This window comes from Ochotona princeps, chromosome 19, assembly GCF_030435755.1.
Source record: "Ochotona princeps isolate mOchPri1 chromosome 19, mOchPri1.hap1, whole genome shotgun sequence".
NCBI classification, from domain to species: domain Eukaryota; kingdom Metazoa; phylum Chordata; class Mammalia; order Lagomorpha; family Ochotonidae; genus Ochotona; species Ochotona princeps.
The window spans coordinates 36,864,764-36,888,001 of NC_080850.1; the positions used below are offsets into that span (position 1 = coordinate 36,864,764).

The 23,238-nt window shown below is 55.4% G+C and overlaps 1 protein-coding gene across 1 annotated transcript; it reads right to left on the bottom strand.

Annotated features, from left to right (window-relative positions):
- Window positions 1-316: 316 nt before the first annotated feature.
- LOC101523605 (organic cation/carnitine transporter 2) lies at window positions 317-21,313 on the bottom strand. Its single transcript, XM_004586392.2, has 10 exons — window positions 20,674-21,313; window positions 15,056-15,159; window positions 9,526-9,680; window positions 8,492-8,663; window positions 7,575-7,701; window positions 5,588-5,688; window positions 3,969-4,183; window positions 2,107-2,289; window positions 867-1,002; window positions 317-537 (listed from the first exon to the last, which is right to left on the bottom strand). Exons 1-10 carry the CDS (start codon window positions 21,064-21,066, stop codon window positions 450-452), a joined length of 1,674 nt encoding a protein of 557 aa, XP_004586449.2. The 5' UTR covers window positions 21,067-21,313; the 3' UTR covers window positions 317-449.
- Window positions 21,314-23,238: the final 1,925 nt, after the last annotated feature.

Below are 23,238 nucleotides of genomic sequence, written 5' to 3' on the forward strand. Positions count from 1 at the left end.
CCTGACCACCTTGATTTAGACTGGAGCCTGTGACCTTTAGCAGTGGTCCCAGTTACCGTCCTATGTGACAGAGACAAGGTGAGGGGTCGAGTTCCCAGTGAAATTATTTTCCTCTATAATCCACTTTTACTGGGCAGCGGGGGCCAGGCAGGGGGAACCGAGAGCCTGTACTCTCTCCAGGCGGCCTCTTCAGGCAGGCTTCATTGCCAAGTTCTGGCCTTCTTCCAGAGCTCATTAGGTCCAGTGCATCATGCCCCCTGTGGTAGGGAGTGCCCTGTCCGTCACTGACAGGATATCTGCAGGTGGCCGTGGTGGCCACTGAGGCCTGTCTGCAAGCCAGTCACACGCGGGTTGACAGAATCAACAGCATATGCCTGTGTCCCTGGATGACCCGAGGTCTGCACGGCCTCCTGTGTCAGGGCGCAGGGATTCCCCTTCACTGGAGGCTGCTAAAACGCTGTGCTCTTAAGTATTGCCGGGCTCTCTTCGCTGTCCCTCAGTATCTTCGTGTGGTTTGGGGTATGCCTGTATTTCAGTCTATTTAAAAACAAGCCAGTCAGATGTCAGACACTGATCTTGGAAAAAGATGCCTACTGGGTTAGAAGGACAGCAGAGGCTGGAAGATCTCTGCCGGCTGCTGCCCCTGTCCCCAGGATTCCCATCCCCATGGACATGTGTGCCTGGTGATTTCTGCCCAGCGTCAGACCAGGGATGACAGGCTACACACACTTCACCTTGTACACCCTCTGGTGGACACGCTAATCTGGGGCTTTGGCGACATTCTGCAGGTATGGCCTCCAAGGAGGACCCTACCCAGGCCTGACCCAGCCCCACCACATCAGCCATGAGAAGGAGGAGGCCCTTACCCTTTGACCCTCAGCATCTGGTCAATGGTGTCCGGTAGGGGAACGCCGAAGCTCTCTGGGAGGAACAAGGTGAGGATGGCGGTCAGGACGGTCAGGCTCCCCATGAGAATGTAAGGCAGGAAGCGGTCGTAGGCACCTGCGGTGAGGACAGAGGCCCAGCTTGCTGTTAGACTTGGTACCCTGCTGTCCTTTGATCGCCCAGGACTCTCTAAAGGGAACTGCCTACCCTACTGTCCTCAGCACTTCCCATGGTCTGAGCTGCAGGACTGTGACAGGGCCCCATGCAGGGGTGGGGCGGGGTGGGGTGGAGCATGATTATTTTTATTCCCCTGTGTTGGGTTTCTGAGGACCAGCAGGTGCTTATCTGGGCACAAGCATGTGCACCCTTGCATAGACATGCAGCAGACCCTGTGTTGTAGGCTTTCAGCCAGACCAGATGATGATGCTGCCTGCTGGGCTGCACCATGTGCTCACTGAGCATCCTTGGAGTAGGCACCATTCCTCCCCAGAAGCAATGGCTGGGCACGTGGAGGGAACAGCAGCCACCATGGGGATGTGACTTTGAGGGATTGCTGGTGCCTGCCACATGGAGTAGCATGAGTCATGTGGACAGCGCATGAAGTGCAGTGTGAAGTGATCTGTGGTTCAACAATTCAGAATTGGTCAGACCTCCAGAGTTAAAGGGGAACATCTTTGCCCTTCATGTGTCTTATGGATGCTAATCCCAGGATGTGGGCGTTTGGCCTAGCAGCTAGGATGCTGGTTAAATTGCCTGTGTCCCACACTAGGGTGACTATGTTGAGTACCTTGCTCTGGCCCCTGCCCCTAGCTTCCTGTTAGTGTGGACTCGGGGAGACAGCGATGATGGCTCAGATGACTGGGTTCCCAGCCTCAGGCCCCGCACAGTCCTAGCTGTGGGCATGTGGGGAGGGAACCAGCAGGTGTGAACTCTGTTTTGTAGTGTCTCCCAAATCAGTATTTATTCTTTTTTTAAAAATTAATTCAAAGAAGTAAGTTCTTTAGGCAAGACCAGTGGCTTCCTAAACCACTCTGCAGTGCCTTAGGATGAACTGAATTCTACAACAGAAGCTAGAGGAAGCTAAAAAAAAAAATGCCAAACCATCTAGCTCATTAGCTAGTCCCAAGTTGGAATGGGAGAGTCTCCCCCTTCCCCATTGTGAGAACTGGTGAGCGCTTCTATCCTATTGCCCCAGCGTGCCAGGGGAACCCTGGGACTTACCAAGGTACACAAAATAGGGTGACAGGATGCTGCCAAGACGGGATGCCATGGAGCTGACACCCACGCCCATGTTTCTGACCACGGTTGGGTACAGCTCGGCCGTGTACACGTAGACCATGGAGAAGGCAGCAGTGACTCCAAACTTGCCCATCATCACCAGGATGGTAGCCAAGTAGTACAAGTCTAGAGAGGCAAACATAAAGGAGGTGGGAGTTGACACCCACCCCAGGGATGCTGCCATGACAGTTCCGTTTCTTTCTCCTCTGATTCTCTCTTATGACTTCCTGTGGTGGGATAAAGGGCTACAGACAAGAAGCGCTTCCGAGCTGGTTCCTGAGGGGAGGCTGGGGCCTGTGGTGCGGTGAGTGAGTACACCTGCTTATCCCACCAGAGGCAGCTCCTACCCCACCCTGTGTCCCCAGTTAGGTCTACCACCCCACAGCCTCCTACTGCGCATGCCAAGCAACCACTGCATGACTGTCACTGCTTGCTTTCATTCTGCTCAGACTGCAAAGAAGTGCATGGGTCATGGAAACCTCCGGAAGGAACTCCTGTGTGGCCCGGCTTTCCTTCTCATGGTCCAGTGAGGGGGAGGCTGAACCACGTGGGGTCACTGGACTTCAGGTGTTTCTGCACCCATTCGGGGCTCCTCCTTTGGCTATGTCATACTGGAACTGCTCCCTTGCTCAGTGCTCCTGGCCCACAGTCCCCAGAGAGACCACCGGTGACTCTCAAACCCAGAGGTACAAAGATGATGCCACACAGAGGCCAGATGAGGGCCCATGCACTGTTCTAGAAGCTTGTGGGCAAGGGCTACCTCCCACCTACCTGTAGGCAGCATGACAACTTCAGAAATCATGTTCTACCAACCACCTGGGAGACCCTCTGTGTGCCCTGGCCCCTTCCTCCCACTCTTCCCAGCGTCCACTCTCTCCTCAAATGTGCCAGGTCCCCTCTGCTCTGGCATTCACTGTGCTGGGGCTTCTTCCTGAAATGTTCTGGGCGCCCTGAGCCAGCTCCCTGCTGCCTTGTACTTTTTCTCCATAGGAAGACACACAAGCTGAGCTATGAGCATTGTGTTAACATGTTTGGTGTCTGTCTCAATGGCAAGGCCCAGAGTCCCCTGAACTGGGGGCTGGTTTGGCCTTCAGACTTCTATACCATCAGTGCTGGGCCAGCTGCCTGGCCCAGAGCAGGCATTACTCAGCTATGTGTTGCATGAAGAAGACAGGCCCAGCAAAAAAACAATGGGGCTACCCCTCCTGCCTCCCCCTGACTCTGGAGAGGAAGACAAACCTGGGTGCAGGACTGTGGGCAGGGAGTCATGCTGAGTGACAGCTGCAGCCTCTGCTCCCACCCATGCCCTCACAGCCCAAGGCAGGAAGAGTGTTCCCGTTTCCAGAGACAAGTCAAGAATGCATCAATGCAGGGGAGCTGCAAAGCACCCAATCTGGTTCTCCGTATCAAATGAGGAAGACAGCAGACCCAAGTTGGGGCCAGCGTTTTGCTGTATTAGGTTAAGCCTCTGCCTATGGCGCTGGCATCTCATATGGGGAACAGTTTGAGTCCTGGCTGCTCCACTTTTGATCCAACTCCCTAATAACATGCCTAGGGAAATAGCAGAGGAGGCCCAAGCAATTGGGACCCTGCACCCATGTGTGAGGCCCAGAGGAAGCTCTTACCTTCTGACCAGCTCAGCCCTGGTAATTACAGCCATTTGGCAAAGTAGCCAAGGGAGCAAGTGGATAGAAGATTTTTGTCTCTGTCTCTAACTCTACCTTCCAAATAAATAAATTAACTTTAAAAAGAAATTAGAAAAAAAAAAAAAGCAAGCCGAGGCTGTAGGGTCCTGAGGTCCCTACCTGAAGGGACCAGCTGCACGAACAGCAGCACACCTCCGCCCAGGAAGAGGGCGGCGGCCATGGAGTAGCGCCGGGGCAGGTATCGCAGCAGCAGCCAGGCCAGCACGTACGCCGGCACCTCCACCACTGCCGACAAGAAGCAGTTCAGGTAGATGTCCCCATGCAGGTTAGGAGTGTCCAAGGACAGTCCGAAGTAGCCCACGGAGATGGTCATCCTAGAATGGGGGGGAGAGCAGAGCTGGAGAAGCACTAGCCATGCACGTCTCTCCCAACAGCACAACTTGGCACACACAGTCATTTCAATAAATCCTCTCCATCCCCCCACCTTTGACATCTGGCCTGAGCAGGTTATAGCAAGGCTGCATCGTGGGCTTGATGCCGGCACTTTCCATGCCCACACATGGCAAGTGTGCCTGGGCCCGAGGGCCTTCACTAAAACAGTCATCCCCCGCCCCCAGTGCCATGAGCCACAGCAGCCACTTCCCTCTTCTCTGAATCTCTTGGCATCCAGCAGCTGCCAAGGAGGAAGGTGCCAGGGAAAGGGGGGAAGAGATAAGACAACACAGGACACGGCATGAGCTCAAATGGTTTGGAGCCAGAGCCTGTGGACTACCTGTGCTGACCGGCCAGGAAGGGGCTGGTCTGGGGCAGCTGACACAAAGCCCTCTGTAGCTGTGTAGAAGGGTGGTGGTGGTGTCGCATGGTGGAGCTGCCTTGTGTCTTCCACACATCCCCTCAGTGTCCTTGTCCACACCCTGTCCCCGGGAGACATCCTCTCTGCTGTTGACACCCACTGCTTTAAGGGTCAGACAGCTTTTGACCCCTCTGCAGGTGGAAGGCACAGCTGGAATGAGGAAGGGGAAGAGGAGGGGGTGTGTCCCTGGAAGCCCAGAGCAGGGAGCCGAGCCTGGAGGAGTTGGGAGGGGGTCCCTGCAGGCTGGCAGGTGCAGGTTCCCTGTGAGTCTTATCAGCAGGCCAACTCAGGGAGCAGTGCCTTTCCAGGAGGGACCCTGGCCCGTTGACAGCAGCACAGCCGGGTGACCCAAGGCTGGCAGATCCTGGTGATGAGGACTCCGGGGTGAGTTTGTGCTCTTCGCCCATTGCTCAGGTAGTCCCTGCCCAACCCAAGGGTCTGCCTGCCCAGCAAAAGCTACCCAGGCCCTTGGGTACCTGACAAGCCCCTCGCTGGTACTTGAGTGAGGTCTTATCATATGGAGGCTGATGAGGATGCGTGGGCCAGGGCCCTGACTGCCGGGTGTGGGTGAGCGCCCTGCAAGCAGCATGCTCTGCTTCCACAGCTCTGTGTAGTACCATACCTGCCCTCCCAGCCACCTCTGTGACTAGGTAGGAGGAGAACTCAGATGGGATGAATGGAGAGCAAGGACTCAGCCAGGGCCCCACAATGTCCCCAGGCAAACTGCACAGCCACCTCATCCTCACCCCCGTCCCAAGGTCCCATCATGTGGACAAGGGTGGCAGGCTCAGGGCTCCCACCCGTCATGGGACACAGCCGTTGCACTCTGACCACATGCATGGGCTCTGAGGCTGTTCACGATGTGGGAGGTGTCACAGCCACACCCAGAGTGTCTAGTGTAGGCAGGTGTCACATATGTACGTACCACAGGATTATGGACATGATGGTGACCATTCTGATGTTCCGGGTTTGCAGTAGATCCAGGATGCGGTGAGATGGCTGTTTCTTGGAGTTTAGGTCTTGTAGCTGCAGAGATAACATGACTCAGGGTGTGGGAGGGAGAGAGGGCAGGACAGAGATAGAGCACTTGGGGATATGCCTGGCACCCTGGTCTGTGGGGCTTGGTGGCAGGGAGCCATCTTCACACACAAATCAGAGTGAAAGAGAGTGAGGAAAAGGGTGGGGGAGCGCTCCCTTGGGGTGCACTGAGGGCAGAGGTCCAAGCTCACCACCCTCCACCCTTCCCTGGGGTTGTCTGGTCAGTGGCCAGATCCCAAGTGGCAGAAGGGGGACCCTGCAAATATTCCACCAGGGCCCGGCTCCTGGCCCTCTGGGTCACAGAGAGAAACAGCATGTGTCCTGTATTGATCTGACATTGTGAAACAATCAGTGTTTTTGAGCCCTTGGACCGTGTAGTTACTGGTCTACTTCCAGGGAGGGAGGGGGAAAAATCAAACAGAAAAACAGGAAAATTGACCTGAGCTTCACCCAGTGTGACTTCCTATGAAGTTTGGCGCAGGCAAGGCCATTAATAAGCCACATGTCTAAACACATAGAGGCTGTTTTCTTAAGCAAACCCAGCTTCAGGCTGTGTTTTTCCCAGGGTTCACAGTTCAACCAAAGGTCAAGCTGCTGACTCCCGGATCCCTGGAAATAGCTTCATTTCCTCAAGGATGCCAGCGGAAGAGTGGGAGTGTGGCTTCACCCAGACTGACCCTGCCTCAGAAACCCTCTTTGCCACACTCCGGGTGCTCAGCAGGAGCTGCTACTGGGCGACCACGCAGCCTGGACACCAGAGGGGGCAGCCGGTGGCCCTAGCCCTCGGCCCCTCCGCTGGCTGCAGTGGCTGGCTCCTCTCACCCGGTTTGTATGGTGAGTGCTGAGTGCCTGTAGCATGCCTGCGGTGTATACAGGGGCCAGGCCCTTGTCTTCCCAGCAGCCCAGGCATGCCTACAGAGCTCTGTCGGTCACTGGTCATCAGCTTCCAGGCTCTGCTTGGAGGGAGAGACCTGGGAGAACTGCCTGCTGTTGGAAGAGGAGGTGCAGGGGGAACAGGACCTGGGTGGAGCCCAGCCCCACTGGGAAGTGCAAGAACAGGGCCTGCCAGGAGCCCGATGACCACAGGGCTCCAGCTGACTAGGCTGACTGCTGGGACAGGGCAGGAGGTGTCCTGTGTCTCACCCCAAGTGTGTGCACGCTGGGCCTGATACACACAGGGTTTCTTCTTCATGTCTAACAAGCCACTTTAGGCACTAGGGGCCATGATCCTCCCACTTTCCACCCCCCACAAAAGCCAACTCTGAGAGAGACCTGGCATTCAGGAAGGGTGTTTATCATCTAAACTAACGGTCTAAGCATACAACTGCCTGACTAGGAAGTGGACAGAAGCATTAAAGCCCAAATACTGGGTGGAGGGAGTTGTCCCCTAGGACTTCTAAGGCTGAGGGAGGGCTTGCTTGGGGGACAGATGTGCATAGGCAACTGCTGCAGTGGGCGTGGTTATGGGGAAGGGCTGTGGTGGGCGTGGTCAGGGCAGGGCTGTGGTGGGTGTGGTCACGGGGCAGGGCTGTGATGGGCGTGGTCAGGACAAGCCGTGGTGGGTGTGGTCATTGGGAGCAGGACTATGGAGGGCGTGACCACAAAACAGAGCTGTGGTGGGCGTGGTCAAGGGGAGCAGGATGGTTGGTGGGCGTGGTCACGGGGAGCAGGGCTGTGGAGGGGCGTGGCCACAGGGAAGGGTTTGGTGGGCGTGGCCACGGGACAGAGGTGCAGTGGGCGTGGACATGGAAGCAGGGCTGTGGTGGGCGTGGTCATGGGGAGCAGGGTGGTTGGTGGGCGTGGTCAAGGAAGGGCTTGGCGGGCGTGGCCACAGGGCACGGCTGTGGGCAGCGCGTAGCCGCGAGGCCGCTCACCTCACTCGGGTCGAAGATGGTGGCAGGGGCCAGGACACCGTTGATCTTGGCGGCCTTGTGGATGATGACCTCTGCCTCTGCAAAGCGTCCCTGGGAGATGAGCCAGCGGGGAGACTCCGGAATGAACCTGGAGGCAGGGGTGGCAACCTCAGGGAGGCAACCATGCCGACGGCTGCCAATCGGGCCGGGCGAGGGGGCCGGCAGCTCCCAGATGCGGAGCTGACACGCGTGGGTTCGGGGTGACCCGGCGTGTGAGCTCCCGGGGAAAGCGCCTCGGGCCGGTCCCGAGGACTGCAGGCACAGGAGGAATGGTGGTGCCCCCTGCTGGAGCCTAAGGAGACAACGGGCTCAAGATGGCTCCTGCAGCCTGTCACTAGCTGGGCCAGCTCCTGCCCTAGCCCGGGCATCACTGGGTGGGTGGGAGTCTCTGTGCGCATTTGCTGTCACCATGAAGGGACCTCACCACACGATTTCCTCTCCCATCCTGCCCTGAAATGCAGTCTGCCCCACGTGGGCCACGGATCTCCCCCTCCCCTGCACCTGCTGGGCCCCTCACTAGGCTCCATCTCTTGGGTAGAGAACAGCCTCCTCCTGGCTCTCCAGTCTCTTTCTCTCTCTCTCCCTCTCTCGGAAACTGGCAGCTCCAGCGGCCTCCACACACCACACAACCGGCAGCCGAGGCTGCCCCGGGTCTGAGCCGCACAGCTTTCTGGAAGCCACCATGGCCCCAGCTTCGTCCTCCTCTCTTTGCACTTGGGTTAGCTCGGCACAGGTCGGGAACAGGCCTGCCGGAGCGGGCTGAAGTACCACCCTGCTCGGGGCTCTTCCGAGGGCAGAGAACGGGAGACGGGCTGAGGGCCGCTGGGCTGCTGCTGCCCTCTGGTGGCAAGCCGGGTCCCGCCCCGCTCCTCACGCACCACCACAGCGCGGCGCACAGCACCCCGGGCGCCGTCAGCGCCAGCAGCAGCATCCGCCAGTCCCGGATGAAGTAGGCGAACAGCGGCAGCACCATGAAGCCCACTGCGTAGAAGACGCACACGCCCAACGTCGAGAACACGATCCGGACCGACTTGCTGAGAATTTCTGTTCCTGTTCGACACAAGGGAGGGAGGGAGGGGTCCGGGAGGCATTTTAATTCGGGTTACTTCCCCCGTGAGTCGGCCAGCCATGGTCTCAGCTTTCAGCTCACAGACAAGGTGGCGGCCAGAACTGTCTTGGCCGGGTTCCTGAGCCTGGGGGAGGGGGACGTGGGGGAAGGAGGAGATGCTGAACCCAGATCCTTCTGCCCATCATCAGGGGGGGAGACACTGCGGCCCTCTCAGGACGCCCTGAAACCCCTCACGCAGGAGATGAAGGCATTCTGGGGCCACACCTGCTGACTGTCACCCTTTAAGGAAAAAAGGCTCCCATTACACTGAAAAGAAAACAATCACCCCTTCCGCATTCATCCCCTAGGGTCTGAAAACAAAGAGCCTGGCACAGGGTCAGAGAGGATGGCTGTGCAGGCCACTTGAGTGACAGCCATGGACAGGGGGTTCAGGGCCCAGCACTCCACAGAGGAGGCAGGGCTTGCTGGTGCACCTGCCACTCACAGCCCTCACTCTGCCTTCCTGCCTCCCTCCTTTCCCCAGGGACCTCACCCTGGCTAGGGCAGGCTCTTGTTGAGACTGGCAGGCTCTGGAACAGGCTTAGCAAGATGGCTACTGGGTAACACTAACACCAAGGCTCTGCACCCCCGAGGCCTTAAAGGAACTGGAAACACGAGGGCGGGCTGTTGGGGTGTGCTGGCTACTGGTTGCCTCAGTTTGCAGGCCTGGGAACTGGGTAGGCTGGGTGGCCCTGGACAGCCAGCACTGCCGGAGACCACATCCCTTGAGGGACACTGGAAGGGTAGGGGTCAACTGTCGGTGAACATGGGACCCAGCACGCACGACTGACTTGATGGCCGTACCCAGGACAAATGCTGCCACGTAGTTGGAGATCTGGCCCATGCCTACGAGGACAAACAGCACAGTGAACATCTCGAAGTTCTTGGAGAAGACTTGCACGAAGCTGAAGCCCGTTTGCATGGCCATGGTCACAAACAGCACGTTCTTACGGCCAAACCTGGGGAGGAAGAGAGAGGGAGGAGGCGGTGGCAATAGGCTGTACCATGAGGGCTCTAATCTCCCCACTCCCACCTCATGTGTCCAGATAGGGGTCGTGGAGAGGGTCACCAGAAGCCCTGCAGCTGGGGACACTCCCTGTCCCTGGGCTCCTCCCACTCCATGGTGGGCACCGGGGCTGGGCCAGCACACTCATATCAGTCCAACAGCCACAGGACTACCCAGCGAGACATGTGCACGAAGGCCGCAGCGCCCAGCTCTCTGAGAGATGAGGGAAAAGCCTGGTGGAGAACCAGGCGACCAGGGATGCTCTCCCTGATGACAGCACACTGAGAGAGACGCTGCTCCAAAGAAGCCAGGCCTACAAGGGTCAAGGCTATGAGACAGCCTTTTATTAAAGACAGTTGGGGGGGCCCAGTGCAGTAGCCTAGTGGCTAAAGTTCTCGCCTTGCATGCACTGGGATCGCATGTTGGTTCATGTCCCAGCTGCTCCACTTCCCTTCCAGCTCCCTGCTTGTGGCCTGGAAAAGCAGTCAAGGATGGCCCAAAGCCTTGGGACCCTGCACCTGCATGGGAGATGCAGAAGAAGCTCCTGGTTCCTGGCTTCAAATCAGCTTAGCTCCAGCTGTTGCAGCCACTTGGGGAGTGAACTGTTGGACAAAAGAACTTTCTCTCTGTCTCTCCTCTCTGTGACTCTGACTTTCCAATTAAAAAAAAAAAAATGACCTGGCCTCCGTTGACCAGGGCCAGGGTGGAAAGACGTCAATGTCCCCTGCACTGTTACATAAGCAGTGTGCTCCCCTGGCTAACCAAGGAGCAGGCCTCACTGCACGGAAAACAGGCCTGATCTTTACCCTGCTGCCCTCCCCTGGGAAGGGAGAAGGAGGAAGGTCCCGAGGGGCCTTCACAAAGCATCAGTGCACGGCAGCTCCCGCTTGCAGCATTTGTCAGCAAAATGGCACGTGTGTATACACACACCACCCTGCTAACACAGGAAACACCACACCACACCACCCGTTTGCTGCTTCCTTGGGCTGGGCCTCTCACAGTGTATACAGGCAGGTGGTCACACGGCCCCCAATGAAAGGCTGTGATGACAAAAGACTATTTTAACTGCTCTTGACTTTCTGATGGCATTTTCGTTCCCTGTAGAAAGTTACTGTTGGTATCCCAGACAAGAGGCGAGAGGTAGGACTCTGCTGCTGCTAGGTAACTAATGAGGCCTCTATCCCCCGTGCCCTGGGCCTTTCGTGGGAAGTGCACGACAGTGTGAATGAGGGCACTTGGAGCTGAAGGCAGGGGCTGCAGGCAGAGCAGCCGTACTCTTGACTCTGTCACTTACTGGACTTCAATGACCTGACTTTAAAACAAAACTGTGCTGCCAACAATATTTAAAAATGCCTTCATTTATTTGAAAAGGGGAGAGAGAGAGACATTGTTCACCCACCAGTTCACTCTCCAAAAGCCTGCACCTGCTAGGGTTGGGTCAGGTAGAAGGCAGCGGCCTAGGACGACATACAGGACTCCCCTGTGGGTGGCAGAGGCCCACGCACTTGAGCTGTTCTTTGCTGCTGCCCAGAATGCTTTAGCGGGAAGCTGGATTGAAGGGGAGAGGCGGGGACTTACACATCAATGAGGCTTCCACTAACAGACAATTCCCAAACGTGTCCCTGCAAACCTCTGTCTTCATCTCCAACTGTCCCCTCCATTTCCCCATGTGAGGTTCTCAGGTCACCCTACATTCAGAGTCTTCATCTCTCTACCTCCACTCTGGCGGAGACTTCTGTCCCTCTATCTCTTGCAGAGCCTTTGCCTGGAGATCAGGCTGCTTTCTCTGCCAGACGCTCCTTCCTTCCACCCCTTCATCTGGTTGCTTCTATCTACTGTCCAACCCTCAGCCAAGGCTTCTCCCAGCAGGGAGGCCGCCAAGACTTCTGCTGAAACACTCCCTCCACACCCTGTCCTGTCTTGCTTAGCATGGCCCAGGGTCACACTCACTTCCTCAGCTGGTTCTTTCACATACTCCCTCTCACAGAGAGAGTCCCAGAAGAGCAGGGACCTAGCACTGTGGTCCATGCACAGTGGTCCATGCCCAGCAAGGGTGCTCTTCCCTGTGCCAGCTGGAAGGCAATCCGGCTCTCCCACATGGGTGACAGCGACCTGAGCTCCGACCTGCTACCTCCCAGGGTGTGCACTAGTAGGGAGCTGCATTGGGAGCAAGTCACGACCGGAACCCAGCTATCTTGATATGAAATGTAGGTGCTGGAGGCAACATCCAACACCTGTCCCCATTGTTTTTTCAGCTTTATAGTGCCATAATAGTCACTGGTGCCCATTAGTTGCCACATGTTTGTTAAATCTGAGTGGTCAGCTGAGGCTTCTAACTAGATAATTGAACCTGAGAAGTGACTGCTTTCCCCCACAGGCTCAGCTACACTCACCTGCCTGTGCTCACAGTCAGTGGGACTCATTGGTATTCACTGGTAACTATAGCATTTTTAAAAATCTATTTGTTTATTTTAAAGGTAAGAGTTACAGAGAAAAGAGAGGAAGAGACCAAGATCTTCTACCTGCTAGTTCACTGCTTAACTGGCCATGAGAGTAGGGGCTGGGCCAGGCTGAAACATGAACCTGAAACTCTACCTAGGTCTCCCACGTGAGTGGCAGGAGCCCAGGTACTTGGATCACCTTCTGCTGCTTTCTCAGGTGCATTCATAGGGAGCTAGACTGGAAGTGAAGTGGCCAGGACTTGAACCATATGGGATGCCCATGGTGGCTTAACTCTCTGTGCCACAATGCAGGCCCCAGAAAGGTTTTGTATTCTTTTGCTTTTAATTTACTTGACAGACAGAAAGAAAGATGGACATTCAGAGAACTCCCATGTGCCAGTACACTTCACAGACATCTGCAACAGTGAGGGCTAAGCCAGGTCAAAACCAGGAGTCAAAAACATGATCTAAGTCTCCCCTGTGAACGGCCTGACCCCAACTAGGAGAGCCATTGCCCACTGCTGCCATGGAGTGCGTTAGAAGGAAGCTGGAGTTGGAAATGGAGCTAGAGAGAATCAAGATGGCGGCGAAGGGTGCACACATGTTTGAGATGACGGAGAATCATTAGGGTAAAGAACAGAGAGCAGATTACAGGAAAAGATAGAGGTCAGGAAGTCAACAGGGAGTTACCTGGAGATCCCCTGGACACAGGGAATAGGTGACGACAGCTGAAAACCCACCAGCCACTGTTGAGCTTTGATCAGGACTCTGGTGACACCCAGGGATCCAGTGGCGGCCACAGATCAGCCCTTGCGGCAGCCAGGTGGGAGACTGGGTTCGCACAGGGAGCTCAGGAGGTGAAGGCAGGCTGGGACCGGCCAATCCTGCTGAATGCTTTGACCCAGCAATGAACGGAAAGGGAGCTGTGGACTCCACAGGGCAGACTAGAGGTGGGTCGGAGCTAATAGCACAGGGATCAAACCCCGGAGTGGCCACGTTTCCAGCTAGTCACACCCGGCTTATCCCACGGGGAGGACAGCGCCAGCTTCGCATCCTGCAGGATCTGTGTGGTCCCCGGATCAGAAAGCCAACAGCCCTGGCTCTCCATCAGTGCTCTGCCGGGCACCATCTTGTGTGTTTAGACAAGATCAGTGCTGCTGATAAACCAGTTATCTGGGACAGCTGGCATCTTTCAGGACACTGACTGAACATAAAAACTGGCTTGTAGACCTGTAGGTAATACATCTTAGAAATCTGCACTAAGGACAAACACACACTAAATCGGATTGTAATGTCAAAAGTTAAAAGAAGAGACAGAGGCACAATGAATGTTACCGAAGACTTCCCCGTAAAGGAACAAAAGCCTCTAACACCCTCAGAGTTACCTGAGGAAGACATTGAAAACATGGGGGACACAGAATTCAGAAAACTTATTATACGGCTTCTGACCAACAATGAGAAGCACATAATATAAGAGTTTAAAGAATTCAAAGAATTTGTTACACAGGAAATGAATCAAATGAAAGCTGACATCCAGAAGTTAAGAATACAGTGGAGCAAATTAAAAGTACAGTGGAGAGTCTAAAAAATAGAATAAATGAAGCAGAAGAAAGAATATCAGAATTGGAAGATATTTCCTGTCACCATGGGGAAACAAACAAAAAGCTGGAAGCAGAGCTAGGCCAAGCTAAAGAAAAGTATCCAGGAATTAAAAGCTACAGTTAAAAGGCCCAACGTAAGAATTATGGGAGTTCCAGAAGGCACAGAAAGAGCAACTTGTATTAAAGGTGTATTGTATTCAATGAAATAATAGACAAAAGCTTCCCTAATCTAGAGAAAGAATAAGGAAACAACATCCAAGAGGGGCACAGAACTCCCAACAGGGTAGGCAAAAAGCAACCCTCACCAAGACACATGATGATCAAGCTCTCCTCAGTTGAACAAAAGGAAAAAATCCTTAAATGTGCCAGTCAGAAAAATCAAGTGACCTATTGAGGAACCCCAATCAAACTCACAGAAATGGATCTGGAGCTTGAACCTAAACATAGAATGGGGGCAGGGCACAGTAACCTCTGGGTCAAGTGGCTAACACAGAACTTTCCTTTCTTCAGCTGCTGGACAACCTCTGAGAGATAAACTGTAGAAAAATAGCCAAGCGTGAATGTCAGAAAGACTCTGCAGGCAAAGACAGTGACAAAGCGCCGGCACAGCGCGTGCTGCAGGGTCAAGTGGCTGTGCTCCTCAGGGAGAGGCTCTTGAGCAGCACCGAGGCCTGAGGGAGCCTTCTGCTCTAGGCTGTGTGTGGGTTCCTGCGTGTCCGCGTGGCCAGGGACCTCCGGCCTCGGGTTGCTGGGAGAGACTCCCTGACAGACCCCTCCCCTGAAGGACGAGAGGAAAGCGCTGACCTCGCTCCCAGAATTGCTCACATACACACCCACCTGCCAGTGTTTGGCTGGTCATTTCAAGGGTTTCGTGACTCTTGAAGCCATGAAAGGAACTCCAATGAAAAGTTTCAGAATGACACAAACAGCCTGCTCATGAGAAACGGCTTACAACAGCACTATCACTTGCCTTACAGTGACCGCCACAATGGCAAGCCACTTAGCACAGCGACATCACCCCCATCGACCCCGGGCTCTGCTCTTCTTACCTCACATACAGAATGCTGGTCCTGGGAATACAGAGGTGCCCCCTTACCCCCAACCCCAGGACAGCCGCCCCTAGATACACATTATGGCACACGTGCATATGTGGGGTGCTGTCTACCCTCTCCCATGCCTAGGGCCACGTTACCCACACAAGACAAGCCAGGCTCACGCACGTACGAGCAGGCTGGGACACATGGCCAGGCCAGGCTCCTCGCTTGGTGCCAAAGTGGATGCCTTACCTGTCTGACAGCTGCCCCGAGATGAAGGAGCCTACCAGCACACCCACGAAAAACAAGGAGATGCTGAGCGGGGCCTTCCAGTCATCGTCACACACCAGGTTCCACTAGAAGAGGAGCAAAGCTACACATCAGGCACTTTTCAACAAATCCAAGGCTTCGTGAGAAACCAGCACGCTCTGGGTGTGTGACCTCCACCAGGTGGGCGTGGCTGCCCTGGGTGTCAGGGCTGACAGTGGGCACCTGTGTCCCACTGTCTGCTTCCATCCAGAGAAAGGGAAAGCCTCTTGTGCCCACTCCCCACTGGCATGAGTGCACTGGGAGGGGAGCTGAGGGTGCAGCCCCTGGACCTGTTCCCATCCCGGCCCAGGAACCCCAGGGTCTTCCCTGTGACACTGCAGTGGGCATTCCTGATGCTGCTCACCAGTCTGGAGGCCTGGCTGCAGCTGAGGGCCCTGAGCCCGGAAGCTGACTTTGGGTTCACACATGCCTGTGTGCCTAAACTTTCCTACTTGTACCACAGAGATGAGGGTAGGAGCCATAGCTCACCACAAATGGGAAAAAGGCCTGGAGGTGAAGTAAGGGGTCAGCGGCTGGAGCCACAGACAGCAGGCTGTCCTGGCCTAACATGAAGTCAAAAAAGGAAGGATGCTACTACAGGAACCTCGGCGGTTCCCAGAAAAACCTTTCCCAGAAGACAGAGCTCAGCGGCCGCCTCTGCAGATGCCTGCCTGCTGAGTGCACAGCCTGCCGGCTCCTGAGGCATGGAAACGGGCAGCAGGGTTGACCAGCAGTATGGAACAAAGCCCCTCTTCCAATGGGGAAGTGTAAATCTGCTTCTTTGCCCTGCTGGACAGTGCGCACACATCTGCCTGGTACCTCTGAGAGTGGCTGGGGGGTGGCCAGACATAGAGAATGTTCATGGTGGGCGGCTTGGCTCACGGGGGCAGCTGTTGGCTTTCCACTTTTGGTCAGACACACCCACAAGTGCTCAGAGTGCGGTCTGTGTGGGCACCAAGGCCTGACCACTCAGGCTGCTGTAGCCTCCCATCCTCGTGGCCTCAGCAGTGGCAGCACCCAGACATGTCTCCCATGGCTGCTGAAACAAAGTCCAGGGTCAGGGTCCAGGCGGAGCTGAGGGTCTCGGCAGCCAGGCTGAGCTTCAGGGACCACTCTGGTGTTCAGAGGCATCTCCCTTCCAGGCATCAGGTGTTACCTCTGCAGTAACTGAGCAGACCCAATGAATAACGGGCCGCTGGCCATTTCTCAGCCTGTCTGTGTGAGGGTCAGGGGCTGCCGAGGCTGAGCCACATCAGACCCCCACAGTCCCTATGGTCAGCTCTGGGGCTGTGGTCCTTTGTCAGGTCTCCCTAGAACAGACTCCAGGCTGGCCAGACCAGGGGCTACCTGAAGCCCCGTGAGACTCCGCTCTGGGCATGGGCCCAGGACATTCTAGCCTCCCCCTCCCCCATGTGGTCTGGCTGGTCCTCAGTCTGGCAGGTTTGTAACTCAAAGGAGTGATGGTGGGCACTGCACACCATGGACGGTCCTGGATGCCAGGCACTCCCAAAGCAACTGCATTTCTTTTTTTAAAGATTTTTTTAAAATGTTTTTATTGGAAAGCCAGATATACAGTGAGGAGGAGACAGAGAGGAATATCTTCTGTCCATCAATTCACTCCCCCCAGTGACCCCAACAGCCAGAGCTGTGCCAATCCAAAGCCAGGAGCCAGGAGCCAGGAGCCTCTTCCAGGTCTCCATGCAGGTGCAGGGTCCAAAGGCTTTGGGCTGTCCTTGACTGCTTTCCCAGACCACAAGCAGGGAGTTGGATGGGAAACAGGGCCGCCGGGATTAGAACCAGCACCCATATGTGATCCCACTGTGTTCAAGGCGAGGACTTTAGCTGCTAGGCTACTGTGCCGGGGCCCAGCAATTACACTTCTTCCTCACCAGCCATAAAGGCCTGTGACAGACTACCGAAACAGACATGGACTGGGTCCTGGCCCAGCCAATGCACCTGCCTACCTGACCATCACAGGGCAGGCTGTCATGGGCTCTGGGGCTTGGCCTGCCTCCTCCTTCGGGGACAGGATGAGAAGCCCAGAGTCCAGGCCAAACACCCTCTGCTTCATGCATTTACAAAGGTACTGGCACCCCTGCACTGAGCTCCTGGCTCTCCATGACTACAGCAGCCATGGACCAGCTGGTCTGTGCTGCCACTTGAATGTGTGGGTCTTGCCAGGTTACACCTTGGGTGGGTGAGCTGGGAAAGCTGGAAGCAACTCTGACAAGGGTCCAAAGTGACTGTGCTGTCTGGTTGGAGATGCGCCTTTCTGACAGTCCTGGCTCCACAGGTCTGTAGGCACTCCTCACACTCATGTGCAGTTCGAAAAGGTTAGCTGTTTCTCAATAAAGCTGTTATCCCCTCCCCACCCCCCAAAAAAACCCCAAGCACTGTGTTTCTCACACCTTACACAGGACCGGGGCTGCTTTTCAGTAGTGGGAAGCAGAGATGACATCATTCTCCCAGGACGACACGTTCTGACCTAGGAACTGGCTGGAGGACAAAAGGGCCATAGCCAACGGCCAGAGGGCAGCGGATCTCCCTGAGATGTACCTAGCCTGTGTGCATCGGTGGCCAAGCATGCAAATAAGCGCTGCCCATGACCCAGTGGCCTATGCATCAGATGGACACAGATTGCTGGGTCGCCTCCAGCTACAGTTCCTGAGGTCAAGAGGTTACAGCTAATGTGTCCTCTAAGTCCTCTACAGTGCAGGGATGCTGGGGCAGGGAGTGGGAGATCACATGGGGAGAGAGAAGGCCTGCCAACCTTCCACACCATGCTGTGGGAGCCTTGGGCTTGTCTCTTGGGCTTCGCCACCTGGGGCTCAGAAGAGACCCAAGTTCCAGTCTCCAGGATGAGTGATTTTCTTTGCTCCCTGATTTCCTGTTAGAACCTTGAACCAGGAGGCAATGGTTTTTACACAGCCAGAGAGGGGGTTCAATCTGGACTCAGGCGCATGCACGGAAGCCATGCGGCACGGCAAGGGGCTCCTCTGCCCTGGCAGAGGCATGCAGCACCTCCAGGAGGAGGGTCCTAGAACGCCTGCACACTTCCCAAGGGTTCTTCCTGTCTGCAGGTGGGAGCGGGCTTGCAGGAAGCCCTGGCACCCTGAGAAACCGTCCAGGGACACAGAGGAGGGGGCATTTCCTGGGCATTGCACAAGCATGCAAGGTGGGCCAAGTGGGCCCTCACACCTGGCGTAGGGCGGGGTGGGAGAGGTAGGCAGCCTAGAATATGTGAACCAAGCAAGCATTCCCAAGACAGGAGCGCAAACCATCACATGTCCCCTTCCTTTGGAAATCCTATGCCTTGCTTAAAACCCACAGTACCCAGCCCCAGATGGCATGGAGAATCCTGAAGATCCTCCAGCAGGCCCTTTCTGACACCCCCAGGTTTCCCTGCCATGTACGGACCATTCTCCTCACCCTTCAGAGACGCCTCCTGATATCATTCATCATCCTGTCCAACAATGTTTCCAAAGTACTTCCCTCTGCAGCAGCCAGCACTGTGCCAGGAGCTGGGCAAGCTGCAATGATCTACACCTACTGCCAGGCTCAGTGCCACGTGCATGTACTTTGACTTGAACAAGGAACGTCAGCGGGGTGAGAGGGTGGGGAGACAAACAAGAGACCTGAGGCTTCAGTCTCTACAGAAACCTTTGAACGGGAATTCAAACACCTTTGCGTGGGCTCTGGGGCACAGGGCAGGCGTGAAGACACTCGGTAGGCCTAGGGAAAAGCTGTGGCAGTAATGGGGCCTGCTCGGAGTTGAAATAAAGCAGAACTTACACCAAAAAAGAAAAACACCCCGTCACAATGTGGATGTGGCAGCTCACTACAGGGCCTGTCCACCTTGATTTCAACCAGGCATCCCCACATCCCCAAACAAAGGGCTGCCTTGGAACCTCCCTCCCTGCCACGCCAGAAACCTGGAAGTAGGTGAAAGGGCACCCAGTTCTTACGAAACCGGTTCAAACAGCTAAGTAAGTAGCCTACCCAATAAAAGGACATAAGGCAGACCACCCAGGCAGCCTGGGTGGTGCTGCTCCCTTGCCAACCTCGGGGCAGGATGTAGGCACAAGCCCGGGGCCAGGCCAGAGTGCCCTCAAGGTCAAGCCTCCCCTTTGCTCAGGCAGCCTCCTGCAGAACACACCGAAACTCCTGTGTCATCAAGTCTGGCTTCCTTGCAGAATCACAGACGCTGTGTCCCCACCTAGTTCTCCCTGGCTTCCAGGTAGGGAACAGATGGAGGTGTGGGGTGAGGACCCAGGATGGAGGTGTGGGGTGAGGACCCAGGACGGAGGTGTGGGGTAAGGACCCAGCATGGAGGTGTGGGGTGAGGACCCAGGACGGAGATGTGGGGTGAGGACCCAGGATGGAGGTGTGGGGTGAGGATCCACTTTGCACCCCATCTTGGGTGTGAGTGTCAGTCACAAACCATGGTCAGCTACCTCCGCTCTGTCCTTCTGCCCCAGAGAATGCCTCAGGACACTGCAGTGACATCACTGCCAGAGGGGTCAGGTCACACTCCCACTACACACAGGTGGAGTGAGCAGACACAGGGGCCGGCAATATCAGACTTGCATGCACAAACATGTGTGTGTCTGAGCCTCCTAGGAAGCACACCTCAGGTCCCAGAGCCCAAGGGGACAATTGCAGCGGCCTCCAGTGATGTCCAGCACCACCTGGCACCCCCGTCACTGCCTCCTCTCCTGATGAACTCTACCCTCCTACTGGGCACACTTTTTTTTTTTTTTTTTGCTGTTGCACATGAGCCACTCCAGAGCCACTCAGCGGCCACCTCTGCATCCAGCAAGTCTTCGCTAACCCAGGATTCCTGACCCTGACACACAGGTAACAAAGAACTATAAAAGAGGGCTCTTTGTATGGCTCTGCTGCTACCTGGGTTCTGCCAATGCTTCCAGGAATTGGGAGAGGCAGGGTCTAAGTCAAACCTGCTCCATGCACGCACATCAGCCGCCGGGAATTGCAGGGTCACCAGGGGACAGACACAAACACTGCGGAAGACAACCCAAGAGGCTGGGGCATGACAAAGATCTCCACTAACACCCTATGTCAGCTAAGATCATGCACTTGCACTCAGCACTGTGGCCAGTTCACCACAGAACGGCCTAGAGAGACATATGTATCTTTGGCCTCAAGGTTCCTGAATGACTGACAAGCGACCTGGGCACCAAGTCAATTCAGTTCTCCACGGGGCAAGACCGGACTGTCATCAGGCAGCCAGCATGGACAGGAAAGGTGGGCAAAGCCTGGTACGTGTTTCCTTTAATCATCAAAGCTAACGGGACAATTTCTTTTCTGCAAAAGGATGCTATGCCATCCCACCCGCAGCCAGAGGACATCCCAGGGGCCTCAGGGGTGACCAGCCCTACCTCTACCCACAGAGGGATGCCACACGATCCAGAAGAGCCGCAGCAGCGTTCTGTGTTGGGGAGCAGGAGTGACAGAGCCTGGGCGCACCTGACCTGGGCTGGCCAATGCAGTTGCTGCCTCTGCACCCAGACCCCAGAGGCGGGGGGGGACGTGGCACTCACCTCGGTCACGATGGTGGACAGGTACACGTCCTGGCTGTACTCCCAGCCATCCAGGCAGCCCTCCTGCTCCAGCTGCTCCAGGTCCACGTCGCGCCCAGGCTCCAGTCCCAGCGCCGAGAAGTTGGCGATGGTGGCGAGCCGGTAGCGGCGACAGCTGTGGGGCACCTCGTGGCCGTTCTGCAGCAGCAGCGGGACGCTGTTGTTGCGCCACGCGCTGCTCAGGTTCACCGAGTCGGGCACCCGGCAGTGGTGCTCCGGGGTCGCCATCAAGAACACGGACGACAGGCCGTTGAAGCCGTTGGGGATGATGCTGGCGCTGAGCAGGAAAAAGATGAGGCGTTGGAAGGGTCCCCACTCGCCCAGGAAGGCGGTCACTTCCTCGTAGTCCCGCATGCCGCCCTCGGCTGCCCGGGACGTGAGGCCGGGGGTGGTGGACACAGCGGCGCGCGGGGGGCGGGGCAGGGCGCGTGCGCGTGCGCGCGGGGTTCCCGGGCGCCTGACAGAACAAGGAGCCGACCCGGAGAGCGTCCTTTGGCGGAGTTGGCTCGCGAGCACCCGTCCCTGCCCGGGCACCGCCGCCCGCCGCCGGCCTTACATAGGGCGCCAGCCGGGGCGGGCTCTGGGCCTGGGCCGGCAAGGCCCGCCCTGCTGGCCAGCAGGCGGTGCGGCGCAGGCGGGGCGACCCGGTGGGTGGGCGGGTCCGGCCGCCACTCGCACGTGTGGCGGGGCCGGCGCCAGGATCCGAAAACTAGACTGCCGGGAGGCACCGAGAGACCGGCGAGGCGTAGGCGTCAGAGGCCGGGGTGGGTGGGCGCGCTGCCTGGAGGGCTCAGGGGCTGCGAGTGTCCTCTGCCCACGGTAACTGCCCACCTCCGCAGAGGATGCGGGAGTGGCCCGGACTCTCCGGGATGCCAGGATTCCGTCCGACTGTTGCGGTAGAGTCTGGTTGCCGGGACTTCTCAGATGCCCTTATAGGATTTTATTCTGCATCAAAATGTTGTGTTGCTCTTTAACTTTCTCAACGAAATGTAAAAATTTAACTTGCGAGGTGATGAACAGTCCCAGTCTCGGATTAAACGTTCCCTTCAGATTAGTTATTTCTGCATAGTTAACTCAGAAGTTGACTGGTAATTAAAAGATTCGGGAGCTCGCAAGGAGGCTATTTTAAAGCAGCGCTAACGGGATGGGGAGCTACGTTGATCTCATGTGAATCAGTTCTGCAGATGTAGAAAATACATCGTTAGATGCGAAGACATGATTTTTTTTTTTTTTTTTTTTCAGGATAACGGTGTCCCAGACAGGGATATCTAACTGGGTGGCCTGTATTTTATCTGCGGAAGATTCTGGGGACAGTGCTGAAAATGATCATGAGCCGGGCACTGCGGAAAGGATGATCAAAGGCCTCCACCCTTGACGTCACCCATTTGGAATGCCACAAATGGCAGGTTACATTATGCCTAGAGGCTCAAGATGCGCATCAGTTAGACTCTTGTCCTACGGACATGTTCACTTTTCTTCTCATATTCTTTGCTTCACTTTCCCACAGTCATAAGAGTCCAGGTTCCCTCCCACTTTACCTGCCCTCAGAGCTCTCTGGACCTGCAATCCCTAAGACCCCTGACTGAAGTTCTTAGGTTTCTGAGTTCTGACGGAATGACACTGCATATTTACAAAGTAAAACAACAATGAAGCCAATAGTATACTCATCTAATGTGTTCTGCCCAAAACTTTATCACCCCAGCACCTAACTAACATAAAAATTACTGGAATATTTTTAAAGTCATTGTTCCCAGTCCCTCCCAACCCAACTAAATCATGAGACTCCAATATGTAATTTATGGCAAATTTCAGTTTGATTTCAGTGCTGCGGGACCTCTTGCAGCCAATGAGTATGCTGTGGAAACTGCACCATTCTTAGGCTTTGGGGGAACTGAGGCTGGTAACTTGAGTGTTACAAGGCATCCCTTTTTGATGATCATAATAGTGGCTTAGTGAAAGAAAACTAAGTATGCATCTTTTACATGTCATCTGTTGGACAAGCTGTATTTAACAGCGATTACATTCTAAATTGAAACTAACAGTACAGAAGAAGTGAACCCTGCCAACAGATTTACACAACACACACAAACATTTCTATACAACAGAGCTGAGTTTTAAAATAATTAAAACGGCATCACATTTTTTGTTCAATGCTTTATACTTGCTGTTTACTCCTATATGCGTATTTCAAAGGGGAGTTTGTCTGCACCAAAATGAACGTGTTTCCTAATTCCCTTTCCCCAAAACTTTCTGAAGTCCCCTCAACTTCCTAATTCCTGAAAAATGCATGCTATGTGTGCAGAAATGCCCTGGTCTTTTGTTAGTTCTTCTCTGAAACTTGGCAAAAAGTGATGCACAGCTTTTTTAAGACAGCTTTTGCATCATAAAATATCTTCGTATTTCAAAATAAGGGAAATGCATGGGTGAGGAGAATACTGAGGCAGAACCGAACCTGTGTTCACACCATTGCAAAGGAAGCCCCCGACTGACCGACTGACCAACTGACCGCTGGAGTGGTGATAAAGT

Bases quoted from the DNA above. Each gene is read 5' to 3' on its own strand.
- LOC101523605 (XM_004586392.2), bottom strand. From the start codon at position 21,066: ATGCGGGACTACGAGGAAGTGACCGCCTTCCTGGGCGAGTGGGGACCC. The intron at 9,681-15,055 runs GTAAGGCATCCA...CTTCCTCCCCAG, and splicing joins TCGGGGCAGCTGTCAGACAG to GTTTGGCCGTAAGAACGTGC. The intron at 2,290-3,968 runs GTAGGGACCTCA...TTGCCTCTCTAG, and splicing joins CGTGCAGCTGGTCCCTTCAG to ACTTGTACTACTTGGCTACC.